Genomic DNA, 22,331 nt, shown 5'->3' on the forward strand with positions numbered 1-22,331 from the left:
AAAGGTTACAGCTGTTCCCTTAATAAGAGACTGAGAGACTGAGTGATATTTTTAGCTCATCCATTCTTTGCTTTTCATTACATAACGACATGCTTTGTCGTTAAGACAAACACATGGCTCTCTCAATTGCTTGCGGAGACACACAAGGGGTTAATCCTGAGGTACTTCGGACTTGAAGACTCCCATTACGGCTGCACCAAACTGAGACGTCCTCAAGGACGCAGAAGCGCTCCATTCCAGCATCTTGGAGCTAACGTATTGAACTCTGCATGCCTCTCGTCTCTCTCGAGCTCAGGAACTAATTTCTGTGTAACGGGGGAGATTGTGGTGTGAGGCGTAGAGGCATGAGGTCGGCTCTGTCACCATTATTAAGGGCAGATTAACACAGCTGTACACTAGAAGTGAAGCACCCTCTCCTGCCTGCACTAAACATACGGGCCTTCAGGATTACGAGCTGCACTTGACCAGTGAAAGTACTGCAGCAACCGGCCATACCAGCTGGGGCTCATTAGCATAGCACCCTATTGCACAGAAAATCTTAAAAAATACCCTACTAGAAACAACAGGAGGAACCTATGAGGACAGCACGAGCCCTTCACACTATCTCTGGTTACCACTGAGGTGAGAAAAGAGGAGGAATAAAAATCACATCAAAAGATGATTTTGTTTCTCTCCCCAGTTAAATGTAATACAGCAAGTCACTTTAAGTGGTATTTCCAAAACTGCATTTTTGTTTAATAGAGCACCTTAATTGATAGACAGGCAAATTATAAGTGGAAATATTTTTAGAGAAAAAAAAAAAAAAATCTTAAATCAGTTCACAGAAATTTTGATTGCTGTTAAATTATTTCATCACACCGCAAGGATATGATAATGGATGGCCTGTCATGTTTTTCTATATCAATTATGAATTTGAAAATATTCATGACTGACAGCCCCTCACTCGGATTTATTACATTTTTCCTATTTTCTTATTCAAAATATTTCTCTAACCCTTGGCGATAATGAAAGCGACCCAAAACAAATATGATTAAATTAATATGAAGACCTTCACAGAATGCAAGACGGGGAAATGTGTGAGGAAAAAATAGTTTTAACTGAATTATGGCCTAATTTATTCCTCTGATCAAGTGTTCGGGCTAAGAGCTCCCTCGATGCTGAAATGAGACTAGTATCTCCCAAAGGAGCAATACTGTCAAAGTGTGTGTGTGTGTGTTTAATATTAGATTGTATAGGTTTCTGCATTACACTAATTACGAGGACAGGAACAGTTTCAGCAACTGTTTCTTTCCAGTATTTGCTTTTCGATCGTTTTCCCAGAGGACTCGCTCCACTGCAGCATGATCTGCATCAAACTATTCATTCAAATTATTATTTTTTGTTTTATTAAAATAAAATAAAAAATTTAAATTAACTAGAATTTCCTTTTTTAGGACTGGATTTTTAATTTATTGAACTACTTGTATAGCTACAAGATATTTGTACCCAAATGCATAAATCCTTCATATCACCAAATTTTTACATTATGCATATGTATTTCATATAATTTTATATCATTCTAATTTTATATCATGCCAAATCCTTGGATACTTCTGGGCCCTAAACCCATGGAAGAAAAAAAGTCTTCTTGGAGCTATTTGAGCTGGTCTGAAGATGAATTTTGCGGCATGAATGCTGTCGTCTGTACTGAAGAATAAAAAGGTAATGTTCCTGGCATCAGGTTGTGGCGTGTGTTTTATGGTCTGAGAGTTTGGTTTGGCATCATCCAGAGACCACACTTAAGCTGAGGGGTAGTGCCACCCACTCTTTGTCACACTGGACTCGGTTCAGAACAAACTGGAAAACATCGCCACGTCAGTCCTCCCAGGTGAAAAGACCGCGTGTGTGCATGTGTACGGTGGGAGAGAATAGATGAATTATGTCGAATAAGAAAGAATACAGAGAAGGAGAGCCACGAACGAGGAAAACAGAGTGACTGAGGAGATCGATGCACGCCAAAAATGCTTCTCACTAAGAGGAAAAGAACATTTGCTCACATACACATACATTTCTAAATCTGGACACACAAAGATGCTGAAACCGTCCATACCGTCTTGCTCTGTCTTTGTCATCTCCTCTAGTTTCTTCTGTTTCAGTGTGTCCACCACATCGGCCAGGCTTCCTTTGCGGCGCTCTGGCGTTCCGAAGGCTGAACTGCTCAGCAGGTCGCCGCGCTCCCTGGCCCCCTCCTCTGGCTTGTGTGGAGAGGTAGAATTATTCCGGAAGGAGTATAAGGAACATACTTTATTGCTGTCCGATTCCTGCAATAGAAAACAAAGGAGTTGAAAGGACACTGAAGTTTTTTTTTTTTTTTTACTTTGTCAAAACAGACATTAAACTGTCAGAGTACGAAAAATAGAGCAATTTAACTATTTAAAAATGTGGAAAGTGTTAAAGTCGTACCATTTAAATGCGAGAAAATGAGTTAAGGATAAAAGTCAAATGATTACAGAGCAGATAAATGATGTTTAACAACCCCTTTCTCTTTACAGTTGTCATTGCTGTAATTCCTTTGCAAAGGTTACGAGTGCATGTTTGAGCTGAGCTCGAGCGCAGTGTAATTTGTTGGTTCTCAAGCAGGTGGCTGTTCTTCGCGGAACCCTCCAGGCCATCGTAAATCTGGCCCCTGTCTCAAGCTGCTGTTGTTTTGCGGTCCCACCTGTGTGTGGTTTAGTGGTTAACCGGGCTTCTGTCTGCAGCTGATAGTTCAGTGTTCCCCGAGCGAGTACACAAAGAGGGAAAACAGAATGAAAGGGAGAAGTAATCTGTTTGTCTGATCCTAAACAGAGCCCAGTAACTCTACACACTACTGAGTGATTGTAAATATAAAGCGCAAAAGCACATTAGCACATGAGTGGAGCGGGAGTCCTGACAGAGAAGAGTCTGTTGTAGGATTGCTCCATCAATGAGAGAGAAACTGGCAGGTTTATGTTTTGGAGACCAGGGCACAGACGGGCATTAGGGCAATGTGATTACGTGGCAGCAACACACAGAATAATATCCCACAAATCATCTGGCAGAGATAGAGGGCACTGCTAACACTTACATGAAGTCAAATTTACAGAGGAGATCCCTTACGATTTTCTGCTGGGCACACAAATATAGGAATGCTCATAGACAGGCAACATTAGGATTATCAAGAACATCAGACAATTCTCTCTCTTACTTACAATCAATAGATTTATTTTATTTCATGGCCTCTACACTTCTATTGACTTACAAGATGTTAATGCATTACTCAATATACTAAGAGTTTGTGCATACTTCACATTACATTCACAGTCGTTTTATCCAAAGTATAGTGAAGTATTTATCAGGTGAGAGTTTAAGCAAACTCCACTGCAGCAAAAAGCCTCACTCAACAACAGGATGTCCTGCTCCTGTGAAGACAAGTGAGCACAAATGCATCACTCACAAAATCAAGCAGCTGCTCTTGAACATCAAATGAGCACAATTCACTTTTAATATGCTTTCCTTCATTATATCAAGAGGAAACCGAGAGATTGTCCCATGCATATCCAAACGCAGCAGTATGGTAACAATTCTTTGAAATGTCTTTCTAATTACACCAATCACAAAAGCTCTCTGTAATCCAATTAGGAATCAGCACCATCTGAGGAGTGTTAAAGCCTTCTGCATTTACATGTGAGGATTTATGTTATATTATTTTATATTATATTAATTATATGTTATGTTATGTTATATTACATTTAAAACTTCCCTTTAGAGGAATAAAAAGAGAGAGATTTTTGATACATTTATCAGTTATTTAGCATTTAGAATTTAGATTAAAAAAAAAGGCAAAAAGCCACTCATGACAGCAGAATTTTTAGGCTAATTAAAGTGGGGTTTGGCGTTGGATGCTGCAGGGCCAGGGGAGTCCAGACCTCAGGGGCTAGTTGGAGACCCTAGCTCTGGGCCAGCAGCAGCAGTTATGGAGAAATCCCTTTTACAAGCATCGGACAATACGTGGCTGCCAGTCTCCCGTCTGGGCTCGATGCCTCACGGTCTAGAGAGACCACCACGGAGGAGGGGGGCGGCTCCCTCAACTCCCTCAAATTCCCACTCCTAGTCCCGCTTTCTCATTGTCCCTTTATTTATAGATTCATAAAATCGCTCTGACGTGAAATGCAATTCAATACGTTGTTCTCCGGCACTTTTACAGAGTGAGGGATCTCAAGGCACTCGTGGAGGACTTAAACATCAAAGCTGAGTACTTGGCAAATCGCAAAGTCTTAAGTCTTCATTTTAAAAGTGTTCTGAGCTGTTCTAGCTGTGTCCTTGGGTTGAGGATTCCTCTCTGCAGGAGTACAGAGTGTGTGTTTGTTTTGAGACAATAGATGTGTGTTATGTGTGGAGGTTTACTTCATGTTACGTTGATGTTGTCACAAATGGAAAATATCTGTGGAGCTCTAGACAAATCATCTCGACCAGACGGTTCTCACTCATTGAATCCTGCCAGCTATCTTTAATAACGCATTAATTGATCTACACCTCATTAGAAAGTTCAAAACACACATAGTTTGTGTTAGCACACGTAAATGAGCTATGAAACTCTGGCAGTGGCACTCACCATGCGCTGCTGGGCCAGGAGGCTGTCCCAGTCGGATTCGGGCGGCACGCTGCTGCTGATTGGCTGGAGCTCCTCCAGGGGAGGTTTGTTGATGAGCAGATTGTGCAGGGGAAGCTGAGGAGTGACTAGTGACTCAGAGTTCTCATCTTTTTCCCAGGACATGCACTCCTGATTCACTCCATCCTCACCTCCATCAGGGGTTGAGGCGAATGGAGAGGTGGCTTGCTTGGAAGACATGATTCTGCTGAGTGAAGAGCAGAGGAAACATGTTTGTCACAAAACATTCAAAATTCCAATGGAACAACTTCATTCCGAATGACGTCAAATGTCAGACAGGAAATACTGGAGCTTTGCTTTCACTCTGTATGAGCGCCCTCACGTCCCATATATATGAATTTGGCTGCTATTCTGAGCCTCTGCGCCACATCTAACCCCACAACTAGACTGATATCAGAGCTGGGGAGATTCTATCAATGGCTCTGAGCTCGGTACGGGAGAAACGGCATGCACTGGGGTCGCACTTAATCCTTTGTTTAATGTAAATGGACGTGCTGAACTACGGCTGGAGAGCTGCCTGAGGCAGGCGCGATCCCCTCTGCCCCGCGGCTGATTACCACGCTAAGAGGGTTACAATACCATATAACACGCTCTCATTAAAGCGCTAACCCTGCCACCAACTACAAAAAGAGCGCTGATGCTAGGACGCTGACACTTCAAGGGATTTTGATCATCACATTCCTATTGAGTCTATAAATGTGCCATTTTCCTTCATTTTGTAGTAATTTTTTTGTTAATCTGCTTTTGCAATTGTAGATAAGGATAAATATAATAAAATTATAAAATTTAAATTAATAAAAATAAAACAAACCAAATAAAATATAATTTAATTAAATCACTAAAAATCACTCTACAACTAGCGCTATGGATAAACTTAACCTGCTAATCGAATTAAACGTTTGATTTAAAAACTTATTGTAAAAGGCTGCAACTGATATAGTGAGTTTAGAATCAGCCAAGACACAACTTTCATACACTACTTTCCTTCCGGCCTTTAAATTGCCTGCTCTGAGACGGTAATTTACACTAGACAGCCAGCACTCATAACATCATGAACAATGACATACACACAACTGACCACAGGGTTGCAGACTCATTGTTTTGAGAGCCAAAACACTGCTGCGGGCCACATGAGCCTGGACAAAGGGCATGGGCATTCTAGGTCAAGGGCTGCAGGTGAGCTAACGTCCTTCTACTGCCCACTGAGACTGAGGGGAGATGAGAGAGAGGCAGGCTGGGTAATGAAGGCAGCCCAAGGCGCCTCCAGAACTCCATCTCCCGGCCCTGCCAAGTTTTCCAGCATGTGGCTCATCGTGGGAAGAAAACAAATTTGACACCGGGAGAGATTATTTTAACACCAAACTGTGAGTTAATCTGTTCATGTGCGGGCGGCAGCCGTGCTCTTCGGCGCATGAGGGATGTGTGGGCTGCAACGGGCTGTCAGGCCCAATTGCTCTCAGGCCCTTTAAAGTATGACTACTTCATTTGAAGACGTGCCATCAATTTGCGCACATGGCTGAGCACTTAAGCCTCACACTCTAAATATGAATTGTACAATACAGTTCGGTTAAAACCTCAAGCTGCTATTGTCTCAGACTAGCTTCCATATTAATAATTTTGTCATGCTTAACAAAAAAATTTATAAATAAAATAAAAGCAAAAACACATCCACATCCGCAATGTCTTAGATGAGCTCTGCGGCATTCATCAGAAGTGGACAATGCAAGTCAATGGAAGTTAATGAAGCGGGATACCGCAGCTGTGCTGTGTCTGTTAGTTAGCGCAGAGCAAGGCACCAGAGACCCAGACCGCTCCGCACCCCTATTTTCTTAAGCGAGACCAAGGCCTCAATTTTAATCAGACAATAATTTGTTTCCTGTAATTATATCAAACATAAAGTGATTTCTAAAATTGTAGAGCGTTAATTGAAAATCAAATTTAAGAGCAAAGTTCAGAGCACCAAATGGTTTGTGGAAGAGGTGTGCGACAGCTAGACGAGGAGAAAGCATGCTTATGAGAGGCCGAGCGATTCTGCTTCTATTTTTTATTCATGGATCCAAAGAGCCAGAGCTTCCAGCACAACAACCCCCACCTTCATCTTCAATGGACTGCGAGCGAAACAAAGCACTTCTTCTGTATTACACAGTAAATCAAGTGGTATTATTTTACCTCTGAAATATTCAGTCTCTCAGGCCTTTCCCTCCAGTCTCCAGCCATCAGTCAAACTGCTGAGGCATGATAGCGAGCAAGAGAGAGGCTGACTCCATCCTCCTGTAACATGTGTCTACAGCGATTTTCCTCGCAGACGCAACCGATCTGAGCCAGGGCCCCGTAACAGTATTTGTCAGCTGGAGTTAATAATTCATTAGGAGAGCTGGGAGGGCGGCTCAGCCCATGAGTGCTGGGTTCATGAGTTTTGCCCCTCAATCCCTCCCAACCATAACACCCCCCACCCCACTCACATCCACCCGGCTAATCTGCACCCACGGCTGAGAATGGAACAATGTGGATGCCGTTTAGCTGGAATAAAGGTCTAGATGGCTTTTTTCTTTAAGCAGACTTAAAAATCATTTAATTCTGCCCTATGAGCCATAAAACAAAACCCCGCTTCAGTTGTACAGTATGTGGTGTTTGACGGAGGAGAGGAAATAGCCTTGACAACGCCATCGTATTTCATCAAATTAAATGCTGATGTACGCTCACGGAACAGTCCAGCGAGCCACCGCAGTGCTTCCTTTAATTCTTATTAATAATTCAACCTGTTTCTCCAGTAAATAAGTCAGATCCGTTGGCCTTTGTGCATTTTAAGCAGTGAGTTGATCAGCTAAGCCAGAGTGGCCTCATATGAATTCCTGTCAGCCCTCTCCCGCTCAGGCCTGATTACACAATAACAATGGACAGCTTACAAACCAAACCAATCAATAAGTGTAGGGCAGCACAGCTTCTCTTTTGGCAGTCCAAGGGAGAGAGAAAGGCCCCATATATAGCTGACAATATTGCGCTAGGTTTATGACGATTAGGAGTTAAGTTCTCGGCGTGAGTTCTCATGTAGCCTGGAATGCTTCGACTCATGAATTGTTGCTGCTGCTAATGTTTCATCACGCACTGACCTCTGTTTAATTGGTTAGTGGCATTAGAAGACACCCCACGTTGGTGTTCCTCAGGGGGCCTCATGACTGGGGGCCATGTGTCTTGGGATATCCGCTTTCGCCCCGCTCAGTCGGTAGAAGCCCCCCACTCCTCTGTCTCTGCCATGTCTTTCTGTTGCCCTTTTATAGACAATGGCGATAAGTAACTCCTAAGCTACAGCATCACTGTTGCTCCCCCCCACACCCCTTCAAAACCACAGGCCTTTGCAGACCCCCTAAATCACTAGCCACTCCTGAAAGGAAATATTCGAAGGCTGCTTTTTGCACCGGCACCACCACCCAGACCTATGTGAAGAGAAATAATCAAATAAAAGAGGGTAAAACAAGAGGGCCATTGTTGAATGAGCTAACGATGGGTGAGCAGAAAAATAGCAAAAGCTGCTTTACGACAGGGCTTCAAGTTTCCACGGGTAACGACGTGTGTATGTTCATTGTTTAATGCACACACTTTTAAAATACAGGCTACTAAGAAACGTAAAGGTAGTAGGACGGAGAAAGTAATAGCAATGTAAACCTTTGCTAAAATGAGACTTTAAAAGGCTAATCATAAATCTGAATCAGGACACTCCAATGCAGTTATTCAAAGTGTAACAGGAAGCATTTGCGTCTGACAGGAAATCTGTAAAAAATACAAAAGAAACAAGCAACTGAGTGTTGTGTAGTATTCCTGTGGCGAGGTTTATAATAATAGCCTTTTAAGATAATTGTGCTGCTCTGTACAGTATAAACAGAGTAATAAATGAGGAAACAACACTAACAAAACAAGTACACCAAAAAAAGCGATTTAGACTGGTAAATACAGCCTATATAATCTTACCCATTAATACTACACATTATTGTAGAGACCGCACACACACATGAACAGGTGTCCCACAGAGAGTGAGAGACATACAGAGGCATGAGTTTGCATGCGTCTCTCTGACAGCAGTTCACACAGGTGATGGGGACAGACTCTCAAGGTCTTCACCTCCTACAATCAACCCTCTGTCACCTGTGAAACAAACCTGTGCTGGAAAATGATCATCCCTGCTGTAGCTGTTTAGCACCTTCGAATTATCACCTTCCATTGTACCTGAGCAGTCTACCCATGCGTGAACAATCACGAGACAGAAGGAAAGAGCGCTGTCTCTCAGAACTAGGACTTAGAGCTAATAGTAATATAAGAGCCCTCAAATACAAGCAATAATTGATTATCTATTTTGGATATCTTTTATGCCAACTACTAATTGAATTAGAAGTAAATAAAATTCCGATTTTGAATAATAGCAATAAAAATTACAACCTCATTAAAAAACAATTAATAAAAACATAATTAAATAAAAATAGATTATAAATAATAGTAACTACTACTACTTATTTTTATTATTAAAATGCATCAATTTTTGTTGTTATTATTATTATTATAAAAGCTAACTGAATGGACAGGAGTGTAGCACACTTACAGTTATTGAGACTTCTGAGAAATACCTTCACTTTTCAAAATCCATCAAACAAGTAAACAAACAAATCAATCAATTCATATAACTATTATGTGTAATAATAGCAATAAAAATAACAGTAATAAAAGCTAATAAAACAAATATTTTTATATAAACAAACAAAGAAAAAACTGTTTCAACTGTAGTCAATACATGTTAACCTTGCAACCCTTTCGCCCATCACTCACTCCTTCACTGTCTTTCCACTGCTCTGCTCCAAATACAACCCACAAGTCAACTGACAAAGAGAACACCAGTATTCTCTAAAAGTATTCTCTAAAAGGCATTCTAGACACAGCCTGGGTAAGCAAAAAATCTTCAGCTCAAACACCCTGTCACTGTCCTCACTATGTGTGTGAATGAGTGTGTATCAGGTGTGTACACTCACATACTGTCCCCCTCAGCCTGCTTGGCAGCTCCTGTCCTTCTCTGCTCTTCACACGCCACTTCAGAGCTGGATGGCATAACACTTCCTCAAATTCTGATACACACAAACGCACACAAAAACACTCGAGCACAGGCAAGGCCGTTCGTCCCAGCCACGGCACGTCTTGTCAGAACACATCCGACGCCACGCTGAACGAAGTACACTCACACACATGAACGGAGTCACCGGCAGAACAGCTGTTAAGCTCCTCCGCTCACACACACACACACAGCGTCTCCCTCGCTCGCGTGTCTCTTTCAGTCCCCGTACGGTCAGAGACCATTCCAAGACGCAAGAAAAGCAGCTCGCTGTCTCTCTCCGTCCCTTGCTCGGGGCCTTACGGTGCGGCAGATCCCAAAGTTCCCGGTGTCAGTGCTGCAGTTAAGCAAACTTTACAGCCACTGAAGCCATCAAGCAATCCAGCCTATTTGCTGAGCAACAGTGGAGCTTTGTGGTTTCCCTCACAGTTGACAGTAAGTTATGAGCCCTTTGTGAGCGCACGGAAAGGAAAACAGAGATCGGAATTTGGCAGGAAAATATAATACAGAATTCTCTGTCTGAAGAACCTGGTTTCTTTTTTTTTTGTTCTTTCTGTTTCTTTCTCTCTCTCTCTCTCTCTTTCCCTCGCTCCGTTCCTCTCCTTTTTTTGTGGAAACAATCAAGCATTGTTGGGGGAAAGAAAAGCAACTCTGACAGATGAAATATAGCAGGGGCCCCTTTTTGGAAAAACAGTAAACAAAGCACCATTCAGGGACAGGTCCTCTCTGTCATTTATAAAGATACTTTTCTTCAGAGCAGCCGACTTTATAGCAAAGGAGTCAACAAGTCGAGTGTAAAATCTGCCACAGTCCACTGTGACGAGGCCAGAAGACAGAGACCGAATGAATGAAGTGAAAATGCTAAAGATAGACAGAGGAAGGGGGCTGCGTATTGCTCAGTTTCACAATAAACATTTTAGACAAGATGGAGGGTGACAGACAGGGAAGAGGTTCAAAATGGGGGTGTGGGGGGAACACAAAAGTGACTAGCCAAAAATCTTTTTTTCAGACTAGCCAAAAATGGGGACAATGGCTAATTATGAGGGAGTAATTTTGCCGCCAGAGGAGTGGAGAGAATGAATGGAAGCATGAAAGGCTATGAGTGTCAGTGAGAACTGTATGCCTACAGTCTTCAGCCTGGAGCTTATGAGGTCATCATTGGCACCCGGTGCCCAGAAAAACTTGGGCTGGTACAACTGGAATGCCGGCGCACAGTGCCCTGCTTTCTCCAGCCACTGTCCCCCTAATTCCTTTCTTTTCCAAAAATAGGAGTTTTTTACGCCAGTCGCTAGTCAACCAAATTGGAAAATTTGCAGCGTCTTATGAAAAGAAAAGCTGTTTTGTTCCCTTTCATTCTCATCTCATAAATAGGATTTCTGTGGAAGAAAAAAATCAAGGAAATACCTTCTACTCTACACTATTCTGGATGCTTTTTTGGGTGGACAAAAGTTCAGTTCGCTAGCCCTGTTCCTAATTCTTCTGAAAGTTTATTTTATTTTATTTTATTTTGTAGCCCAAACTTCCCTTTTTATGCTTTCTTGGTCCTCTTTACAGTGTTCTCTCCCCTAATTTATTATTATTTTTTATTACAAATTATGAAATGTATATATTTTTTCTGAAATTGCAAAGGAGGGCAGGAAGATGGGATCTGAGAGTTCCAGGAGGGAATGCCAAAAAGGCCACAATTCATGCACGTCATTTGGAAAATCAAAACGGGGGCAGTACGTCCACTCCTCCCAGATGAGGCCATGTAAAGATGCCTGACGAATTGCAAGGGTCAGCCAGGACACATCTCAAAGATCTACGATTAAGCCTTATTATGTTGGGGCAAGTGACATTGATTGTCGATTTAAACCTCTGAAACTAATTCATTTGCCCCTGTTCAATGGAAAGCATGGGCAACAGTGTGTGGCCGTGGTGACAGGCCGGACGAAGGCGGTTGAATAAAAACCCCTGTTAAACCAAGGGCTAGCACTCATGCCTGTCAGGAGGTGGTTAGAAGTTCCCCACATGATTGACAGCTGATATAAAAAAAAGAAAAGAGAGAGAGAGAGAAAGAGAACAGAGAGGGTGAGAGGAAACGTCCGTCCATCGATCCAAGTAATTGCCACGAAAATCTGAGTCAGAGAGTACATGAAGCGTTGATGTTTTAGCAATGCTAAGATGGAGCAGCACAGGGAAAAAGCGGCAAAGTGAATACGAAACACGCTGAACCACGGCCTAATAAAACCAGGAGCTGACAAGCATGGTTGAACAGAAAAATGTGCAGTAGATTTGTACCCAGGCCAGAAAGCAGGCACATTACTGGATTAGCTGCTGACTGATACAGAAAATGTCTCACCCGTCTGCTATTAAACCATGTGTCTGACCAACTCTGATGCTCGCGTTTCAGATAAAACAGCACAGTAGTCTCTTAAAAATGTTCTCAACATGCTGGCAAAATATCTGACTGAAAAAAAACCCCTCTATGGTCAGTGATGAGCTTCCTCAGTCAGTTGTAAGTAGCATTACGACGGTCTGCTTCAATCGGTAAAACAATCCGCACAGCAGCCGCAAGCAGTTAGAACTCAAGTGTAGTCATGTTGACTAACACCTTCGTCTCGTTTTCTTTCCTTCTTTCTGCCCTGCTCTCCTTTTCCTGGCAGAGGCAGACGCATGCATCATGACAGGCTTTCAGAATGAAATCATTAACCAAATTGCTTTCTTTTAGAAAACCGCGAGTGTGTGACAGGGGTGGTGTGTATCTGTCTATGGCTGCCGTCCATCGATTTAGGGTTCGGGCTCGGCCTCTGTTGTGGTTCGCCACAGCCATCCCGCTCCGTGCGGCGGGGACCGGGTCCTGTGACTCGCCTGGGCCTCTGTTTGAAATAATCAAGTAATCTCAACCCTGCTCCCCCAATTCACAAACCCGGCCTGCCAGCAGCACAAAGAGGTCTTTTGTGCTCCTGAATGTGTGTGTGGGGGTTTCTCAATACTGACTGTACAGATCATCAACACCGAATCAATCAAAAACATATTAAACAAATACACATTTTGAGCTGGGCCATTCAGCGAAGGGCTTGTGGGAAGAGTGAGAGAGCAGTGAGCAAATTAACACCGCTTCTGTTTGTCATCGAAGCTCAGAGCAACCCAGAACACTAGCGTATTTATGAGAGAGAGCGAGTCTCGTTGGTCAGAAGGAGATTGTGAGAAAGATCAAATTGAAACCAAACTATAAAACAAAAGAAAATGTCCATGTGCCCTCTGATAGCAAGGAGGTCAATAACCCAGGACAAAGAGACTGTAGCATCTAGTCTTTGGTAACACTGTATCTGGTACAGAGAGACTTGAATAAGCAAAGCAAACACAGGGAAAGTAAATAGGTAGCGAAGGCCAGACAAATATTTGAAAAGCAGATAGGTATTGTGGCAGTGTGGGACGTGTGGCACAGGTCTTCCCTCCCCTCCTTCCATTTATCCCTCTCTGTTTCTGCGTGCGAGGCAGCAGATGTGTCTTTCACAGCCTGCGGAGAGTGCAACCAATCCGCAAACAATAGTTAGCCACCGACAAAGGTCATCTTTCGCAATCCATGCGTTATCAGAAGCTAAAAAACAGAGAGCACGCACCTAGCCCGTGCTCGATGCACGTCGTGTGGCACCCTGCCTGTGTCTGTGTGTGTGTGTGTGTGTGTGTGTGTGAGATTTAACCCCTCACTACAATGCTACTTGAGCCTTCTTAATAAGTCAATTCCACAAGTTTAAGCCACCTCTTTGACCTCGAGTTAAGCTAACGGTTGGTGTAAACAAGTGAAATCTTATTAACCTAATAATATACACGGAAGCAGGCAGCAACGGCCAGCAGTTCAGAAGCTAAAGCCTCTCAGAGCCTTAACTACAGTGAGTTTGGTCCACCAGAGCACCAGTGGCCATGAGCTCTGAGTTCTCAAACAGGGTCATAAGTTAATCCGCAGTGGTTATTAGAGTACCAGTCAGAATGGATGTGCTAATTTAGCTAGCCTGTTTTAAGCCTCTCCACTTAGACGCCTAAAAACAAACACGTCCTCTGTCATTACATTAATACACATTTAAGACTGGAAACTCGTGAAATGAACACTAATTAGAGTCTAAATAGACCCCATAATCCAGCAGTTACAAAGAAACGGAGAAAATGCCTTTCCTCTCACTAACGCTGCGGCTAACAAACTAGCATTGTTTGATGAGCTTGTCTCATTTACTGTGGTGGCACTTATGTTTTTAACAGTTTCTCTTATGATCACAGAGGGGAAAAAAAATAACTTGGTGATTTATTTTTTATGAATCCAACTTCTAAGTGTTTCCTCTTGAAATCGAGAGCTGCATTATTCATAAAAGTGCTGCATTTTAAAGGCGACAAACAACACATTTTATGTGGCGTTATGAAATTATAATGCCAGCAGATGCTCCTTCTGTTTTGTTCTGATGTCACCTCCACAGCAAATGGAGACAGTTTTAGGGTAAATATTTAACAGTGGGCCTTTTAGCCAGATACAGTTTAAGCCTGCGGAGAGTGTGTGTATGTGTCAGAAAACGTTCCTAGCCAGAGTCATTTCAGGAGAGATGAGAAATAAGTGAGATAAATAGTACTGTACAGCCAGCTCACGCACTGTAATCTCTCATTCTAGCATGATTATGTGTACTGTTTTAGCTCATTTGACTATATTGTTGCAGGGTTGCCAACTTTTATGTTCAGCTTGGAGTGAGATTTTTTTTTCAACCAGTGATTATGAATATGAATATTTTTAATACTTAAAAATAAGTACACAGGTATGACCTGCAATATTCTAGATACAATTTAGTAAAGAGTCATAGAGGTACCTATTGTGTGTTAACCATGGCGTTACAAATTAAAATAATTTTCCTCTTTGCATTGGAATGTTAAACACTTTCTCTATTTTAACCTTAAATACTACAATAAGTGTAATATGCGTAATATACGTAATATATAAGTAACAGAAATACTAGAAGAAATATTTTGAGTCATTACTGAACCATAATTATTGCACAAATAGTATTTTTTACAAAAAGATATACTTAAAATATTAAATAAATATTATTGAACTAAAATATAGAACATTTATTAAACTGAAAAAGAGACTGTATAGTCATATTATAAATAATACCTCAGCTTTAAATGCTAGAAAACAATATCAATGTTGCCTCTCCATCACTCTCCAGAATAAAATGATACTGTTAATGTCATCGACATAATAATCAAAGCATATATGCTATAATGTTTACCAAAAATTGCTGCAAATACCTGTTTAGTGAAGCTGTCATCTATTCAAATGGATTGTCAATGCTGGTTTGTTTGGAGAGCTCCATGAAACACTTGCCCGCACGACTTGTCACAACTCTGTTTTTCAGTGGCTCTGGCTTTACGATTTACGCCACATTAAGTGCGCCAAAACTGTATTTATTGTTTAAATATAGTATTAAAAATAAATTTGAATTGTCATATCGCAAGTAGGGGTCGCCAGCTTGGCATGAGATTTACGTGGGCAGCATGAGTGTGTGAGACGGAGCCTGGAAGTGTGCGTCTTACACCAAATGCGTGAGAGTTGGCAACCCTGTTGTTGTGCTTGAGTCATACATGCATTCAAAAGAATCTTAACTGCTTTTTGATGTAACCGTTCCCCTCTGGTTGAGGTTTCTACATGTTAGTGCTGTGGCAGTTTGAAGGGACAATTAAGTCCCTCATTAGTCTTCATTTTCTCACCTTCATGTAATGCAAAAAAGTCAAGTTGCGAAGAATGTTCTTGCTGCTCTTTTTCATACAATGAAAGCAAACATGGGACCTGCCAAGCTTGAAAAAGGACAAAAAGTACCATAACGTAATCCAAATGAAAACTTTTCTTCAGCAAAGATGGAAGTTGATCAAAAGTGACCATATAAACTTTTAAACTGTTAAAAAATCTATTTCAGATAAATGCTGTTCTTTTGAGCTTTCTATTGAACCCCAATATTAACCAGCACAAATGTTTTTATTCTTGAGCACCAAAGCAGCATATTAGAATGATTTCTAAACAAACAAATGACACCAAGGTCAATCACTGATTATTACTGTCATTACTGTATTTTTCAATCAAATACATGTAGCCTGTGAGCATAGGAGAGCACAGGAGACTTCTTTCGAAAACATTAAAAAAAAAACGTAGTGTAAAATAGATTAGTGGTAGTTGTTTGAGTTTTTATTCATTGTAAATATTCTTAGGAAAAACATAAATGTTTCTTTCTGTCACTGTATAGAAAAGATCAGCATGAACATCTTTCAAAACATCTTTTCAAAACAGTCATACAGGTTTCGAATGACTGTCTTTTAGAATGAACTTAGCTCAAGCTCTAACTGCTCTTGGCTTAAGGGGGAAGACGGAAAAGAAAATGAAATTGTGACTGACAGGTTAGGTAATTTAATGCTACCACTTCACTGGGCCTTCCACTTTTAAAACACTGACCATCTCTTGGCCAGTTAGTGAGCATCTGTCTGAGTCTCTGTGTAATGTGGTATGTCACATTATGAGCTCAAGAGTCAAGTGTAGATTACAGCGCTCTGCAGCACCCAAGGCTCTAGATTGCAACCAAAATGACCGTATTTGCAATCTTTTGAAAATGTACAAATTAAACTTTGTCGTGGTCTCATTTGTGCGAGTGCATGGTCTGCTCTGCTCAATACTGCGTGTGCTGCAGAGCTGCAGCAGGATTCAGATTTCATTGATCATGTGAAGAGACTGAGAGAGGCACCTTCAGTGCGAGCGCTTTGGGTGTATTAGTCGCACCAGAGTGACCAGTGAGAAGAATGAGTCTAGAGCCCTGGCACCCTTGCTATTTAACTGTTGGGAAAGCAGCTTGACATACTCAGGGTGATAGGAGGTGTGCTTGTGTGTGTGAGTGATTATGTCGTGGACCCAGCGGTCAAGGTTTGGACACAGGCAACAGCTTCAAACATTTACTTTACAAATTCCCTCTATCTCTCTCTCTAACCCTGACATCCTTCCCCATCCGACTGCAACCTATCAGTCTCAGGGTTTGCATCATGGTTCCTTTACAAAGACCGGTCAGAGTCAGCTGGGAAAAAATTCCTCACGCTGAGCAATTCATAACCACCCAGCAGAAACCTCATTGTGTGTTTACGGCAAAACCGCTGGTCACAATGCTTCATCCGCTGACCTGGCCAGAAAACGAGCTGTAAAACTCAATTTTATATCATACACACACACACACATTCACACGTTCACGCAGGGAATAAAACAAAGGCACCATAATGGGACCACATAGGTCTTAATTGAGTTCGCCCCTTTCAAGCGTGCTATTATTTCTGGCTAATGGCATCCACTGGCCCTCTCTCATTACTTGAGTGGATCTTGAACAAGCTTCTCGTTTGATACAGTTAGAGTTAATGCACTATGAACAGATACACTGCTAGTCATCAGCGATCTGCATATTCAATAACTTCCCGTAATTACAGCCGCAATTCATCAGATCCAATCTGATTGCAGAGTGGAAGGGGAAGAGAGAGAGAGAGAGAGAGCGAGGTTGGATTCCTGGAGGACACAATCTAATCACAAAACTAACATGATAATTGAAATCTAAATTGAAAGGGCTGGTGAGCCATGCACAAATGTGTCGAGGCAGAGAGCGGAAGTACTTGTGCCGTGAAAGCAGAAGAGAGGAATAAAAGATGCTGATGGAGGAAAAGAGAGAGAGAGAGAGAGAGAGAGAGAGAGAGAGGATGGAATGAAAGCACCAGTGAGTCATCACCAGGCAGTTTTCTTAAGACTCATTGTGTTGGACGATGTAACGGACAGTCATGAATCGTTTGGCATGTCACAACATAATACCGTTAGCCAAACACAGTATCAATGTGAACGGAAAATCTGAGGCAAACTCATGTTCTAGGACGTCTACTTCAGAAGATGTGAGTGCACAACACTGGGTTAAGTAAAAAAGCTTTGTAAAATTATATATAAAATGTGTACTTAAAACATTTGAGTTCATTTTAGAAATAAATAAAACATATTGTAATAAAACATATAATATACATTTTACATTTATATAGATTTTGATATACATTTTGTGTGTGTTGGTGTGTATGTGTGTGTGCTCAGGAAAAAAAAGGAAAAAGGGAATACAAAAGGTCTGCTGTCAAAACATCTGTATTCCAGGGTGGCTTAACCAAGAACCGTTTTCCATGCTAAACTGATTACCTCAAATTAAAGATAATAATGTAGAAGTTCCATTCAGAATTTAGCTGACTCAGGCTTGGTACATGATTTGCAAAATATATTCTGATGAGCCAGAAATGTCCGGGTAGCAGCAAACAGGAGGTTCCCACACAATTGTTCTGCAGGTGGATGGAAGGGCTCATCATGTGCTCACATTTTCTTTTCTATCATTCTTTCAACCGTCGTCATGCAAAGCAGGGAGCTTTACAGTCTCTCCCATCTGCTTGGCTTCTCCTCAGCGCTCAATAACAGTTACTCAGTAATGCCAAATTCATTAACCTGTGCTGCTGTTACAGGGGCTCTAACCATAAATTAGGTTAATGTGAGCGGACATATTCCACTGCTAATAGGGGATATAAAGTGAAAGAGGGACACGGAGGGACGGAGATTGCAGATCATAAACATATTGTCCCTGACAAAAAGCCCTAATGGCTCTTTGTTCACTTTAAATGCATGACAAATGTTTTTTGAAGGACGGACAAATGGTTTGAAAAAAATGTATGCACAGATAATTTAATAATAATATCTTGATAATATATATATATAACTATTTTAATAATTATATTTTTTATATTTAATAATTTTTTATTAATTTACTGTGTTCATTAATTTATATTTATTTAGTAACTAATGCATACATTTACTTGTGCTTCAGTATTAGCCACACTGGGATATTTATTTCTTTTTTTAAACAAAAAGTAATGTGATACGACAGCATTTAAAATCTGATGTCAAGTCGGTGTCAAATCTGATGAACTACTAGAAGCGCGGAATGTCAGAATAATATTATTTGTGTATACACACCTATTTATTTTGGACAATTTCAATAAATCGAGAGAGAGCAAGAAAAGTCAAGCGCAGGCAGGAAAACTGCTAAGGTCGTGGTTATCAGGCGAACAAAGTGTCGGGAAGAAACAGAGCCATGCAGAAACTTGTTCTCCCTCCGTCTCTACACCACTGCACTGGGAATAGCGATGGGAATGACTGGAAGCCATAGAAACAACATCTGACAGATCAGTCTAATTGGACAACTTATTTTCCTCCAGATTTTAGGCATAAATCTAGTCAGTGTTTATTCAGAGTCGGTTAGGAACAAGAAGGTTTTGGCTGTGCAGCACTTTTGCTCCTGCTTGCTAAACTGCATCACTTCCCTCTGCTCCTCCCTTTCTATCTCCTTTCAAGAAGTGTCGAGAGCCAACCTGCAGGTCCTGCACCCGTGACGGCGCCGAACGGACATGACTCCTAAAACAAAATGCTATTGTTCTGCGAGACACCGACCTTTGCTGTCCTCGGATTACGTGACGACCTCTCGTCTCCACCATCTCCCCCCGCTCTTACCAAACAACTTTTACCAAAGAGCCTATTAGGCCAGAATTCCACTTTGTTGTTAAAAAGGGTCTTGTCCTTTCAGAGCGCTAGCTCTTTCGCTTCTATTTTTCAATCAGAGGTGGTAGAGGAACACAAGTCCATTGTTCGTCTCACAGATGGAAGCTGGAGTTACTAGGGCAACAGCTCTAATCCCTCTTTTTACCACCTTTCTTTATATTATTGGCCCATCAAGTGGTACCTTTTAACTCAGGAGCTGGAGGGGCCAGCGGCAACGCTCCCTCTGTCTAATTAGCTGTGATTCTTGCGGCACAGTTCATGAGGAGCTAATCGAACATTTGCAAAATAATGACATACTGGGAGCAGCTATTCCTTCCCCAGAGGCCCTGCTATAAGAATAACAATAATAATTCTATTATGGAAGAGCGGACTTTAAAACGCCGCTCGGCCATAACAACAGAGAAGGTAATTGTGCTGGTGTTCTCCACACAATCAACAAGCTATTGTTGGCGACTTGAAAAATAAAGGAGCAGAGAATGGGTGCCACGGTGATTGGTCTGCTCTGCCATGCGGGGCCCATGTTGAATTGTCTGGCAAAGAAGGTCTTTGATAGAACGCTGAAAAAAGGGCTTGGATGAAGACAACTGTCTGGCTTTTCTCTGTTTTTTTTGTGTGTGTGTCTGGGCCTCTTTTTCTCACCGCTTAAATAACCACCAATCCGCATTAGCCCGCTGCTATTCATATAGTGAATGGTGCTGGGCCATAGAAGAACATCTTCTGGGCACTGGAGGCTTAGGTAGCCTCCGTGTGCTAGAACCATGAAGATCTGAGCCCGTGTTTACTCAGAATTATCTCTGTGTCTCTTATTAAAAATGACCCTGCCATACTGCTTCCATTCTACACTCAAGCAAGCCAAGGTTGAACATTTCCAGCTCAGCTGTCACTAAACTAAAGCTCATAAGCCGAACGCAAACATGTCAATGAAGTGACTGATAGCTATAAACTAAATAACTAACCATAGAGAATAATATCAATTAATCATGAAGATGCATGGCAAATGAGCAACAGTCCAGAAGTGCTGGAATCCGATTAAATCACAGCACATTAAAAACTTAAGAGATTTTATTTTGAGCTTTTTTCCCCCCTTCGTCTTTCAAATCTAGGTCAATATGGGACTGAAAGTTAGAGTCAAATCTGAAATTAGTTTTTGAGAGCGATGAAGGCAGTTAGTCATTTGAATCTACATGTGCTGACGGTTGTGAGAATGGATCTTTGTTTGAGCAAGCAGAGGCCGAGGGGAGAGCGAATGCTAAGTGGGCCCCCTTTGCCTAGTCAACCTTCAGTGTGCTTCATTTATCTTCATCTTGTTAGAGTAAATTAATTAACAATCTAGCTGTTACACACTTTCTCCTTTCATTACATCAAATAATGGCAGAGATGGAGGAGGAGGTCCTCTCCTCTGGGATTAGACTAGTACTGCTGGAGACATCTCTCTCTCTCTTAGACTTTATACACACACACACACACACATTATGTTTTTACATTGACAATAGAAACAGTGGATGTTAAGGTTCTCTTTTGTTTTATTATGAGGAAAATATAGTAAAATTGAAAATAAAACTTAAATCCCCATAATAAAGTGACTGATCAGCACTTGATTGAATTCATTCAAAATGTAAAGATAACTATATTAGACATTTGAATATGGACTGGCTGGGAGAGTATCATTCTGACTGTTGGTACAGTACAGAAAATATTACAAACTAGAGATCATTACTAGAAAGTCATTTTCTGATTTCACAGTTCATGCTGTGTAGGATTGGTGTAGGATTTAGTTAAATTTAGAAATTGCTTATAGACACTAATAATTACAATGAAAAGACAAGTAAAACACTGAATTAAATATAACAATTTGAAAGTTTTTTAAATATATTGGACAGTGCAGCATATACAATGATCTTTTTACTGTATTTGTGAATTAATTTTTTTTTTAAACAAATATCTATTAAAATAAATGCTTAGCTATAACAAAAATCTAATATCATTCATTACTAAATAGCATTCGTTATTTTTTCATGTTTTCTGACAGCTTGGAAAGAGAATAAAAAATGTTATTAATTTAATCAAATAAATGACCTTTTGAAAAAGAAATCAAAGGGGATTCATTAGCTTTAGCAAAGTTTGGCTGACAGCAGCTTTGAAAGGCAGATGTTGCTGCTGCTGTTTTTAATGAGAGATCACTAATTAGGGTTGCTAGCAATTCAAGTGTGAGGAAGGTGCTTTGCACAGAGACAGAACAGCCAATGGCTAACACACTCACTGTTATTTACTTCCACACAGTGACACACAGACACATAGCACAAATTCTTAATTAGAGTCACAGGAAGGGGATGGGGTAGTGAGGTCTTTACTCGTTGTGGCTGCAGTTATAACACAAAGACACAAAACAGAAAATGGTGAGAATCACAAATTAAGCACCGCCCTACTCAAAACTTGACCAATCAGTGAGCTGGGGCAGAGGGGAAAGTGACAGACGTGCATGCAGTATGGGGAGGGAAACCTGTCTATCACTTGCTGACTGACAGGGGCTGGGATGGGCAGCACAGGATATATGAAGTAGTGGTGACCGATATATCGGCTTTGGCCGATATTTAGAATTTTTTAAATATCTGCTTTTTAAATATAATTTAAACAAATCTTTGAATGACTAATGAACATTTAATTTCACAAAACCTTACAAACTTAGTCGAATCCAGCTGTGAGATCTTGTGAAGTGTATATGTGTATCCAGCATGACCGCGTGTTTCTCTGTGTGACGGTCGGTCCATGTGAATTGAATGCCTTAAACTTTAAACTCGTGATTTCAAATTATGCTGCACTTTATGCATATGCCCACTGTCATATTCATGTCATTTTCTCTGTGCTGTATTTAAAATGAGGGTTACCCTGGCTTTATTTGAAAAATATGATTCCCAGTGCACACAAACTTCATAAAATACTGAGTGACC

General features: G+C 41.2%; 1 protein-coding gene across 15 annotated transcripts in view; it reads right to left on the reverse strand.

Moving 5' to 3' along the window:
- The window catches only part of LOC128017041 (transcription factor SOX-6-like), a 152,558-nt gene that overhangs the window by 99,042 nt on the left and 31,185 nt on the right, over positions 1 to 22,331 (reverse strand). For 4 of the 15 annotated variants that reach the window (XM_052602110.1, XM_052602114.1, XM_052602103.1 and 1 more), the window contains 2 exons: positions 4,613 to 4,856; positions 2,090 to 2,300 (listed from right to left, as the gene is read on the reverse strand). In XM_052602110.1, coding sequence (XP_052458070.1) covers positions 2,090 to 2,300; positions 4,613 to 4,849 — 448 coding nt within the window. In that variant the 5' untranslated portion in view covers positions 4,850 to 4,856. Of the gene's footprint in view, positions 1 to 2,089; positions 2,301 to 4,612; positions 4,857 to 6,838; positions 6,996 to 9,684; positions 9,986 to 22,331 lie in introns of those variants that run through there. The other 11 variants (XM_052602111.1, XM_052602106.1, XM_052602102.1 and 8 more) reach the window with 10 other exon arrangements.

This window comes from Carassius gibelio, chromosome A7 (assembly GCF_023724105.1).
Source record: "Carassius gibelio isolate Cgi1373 ecotype wild population from Czech Republic chromosome A7, carGib1.2-hapl.c, whole genome shotgun sequence".
NCBI lineage: Eukaryota > Metazoa > Chordata > Actinopteri > Cypriniformes > Cyprinidae > Carassius > Carassius gibelio.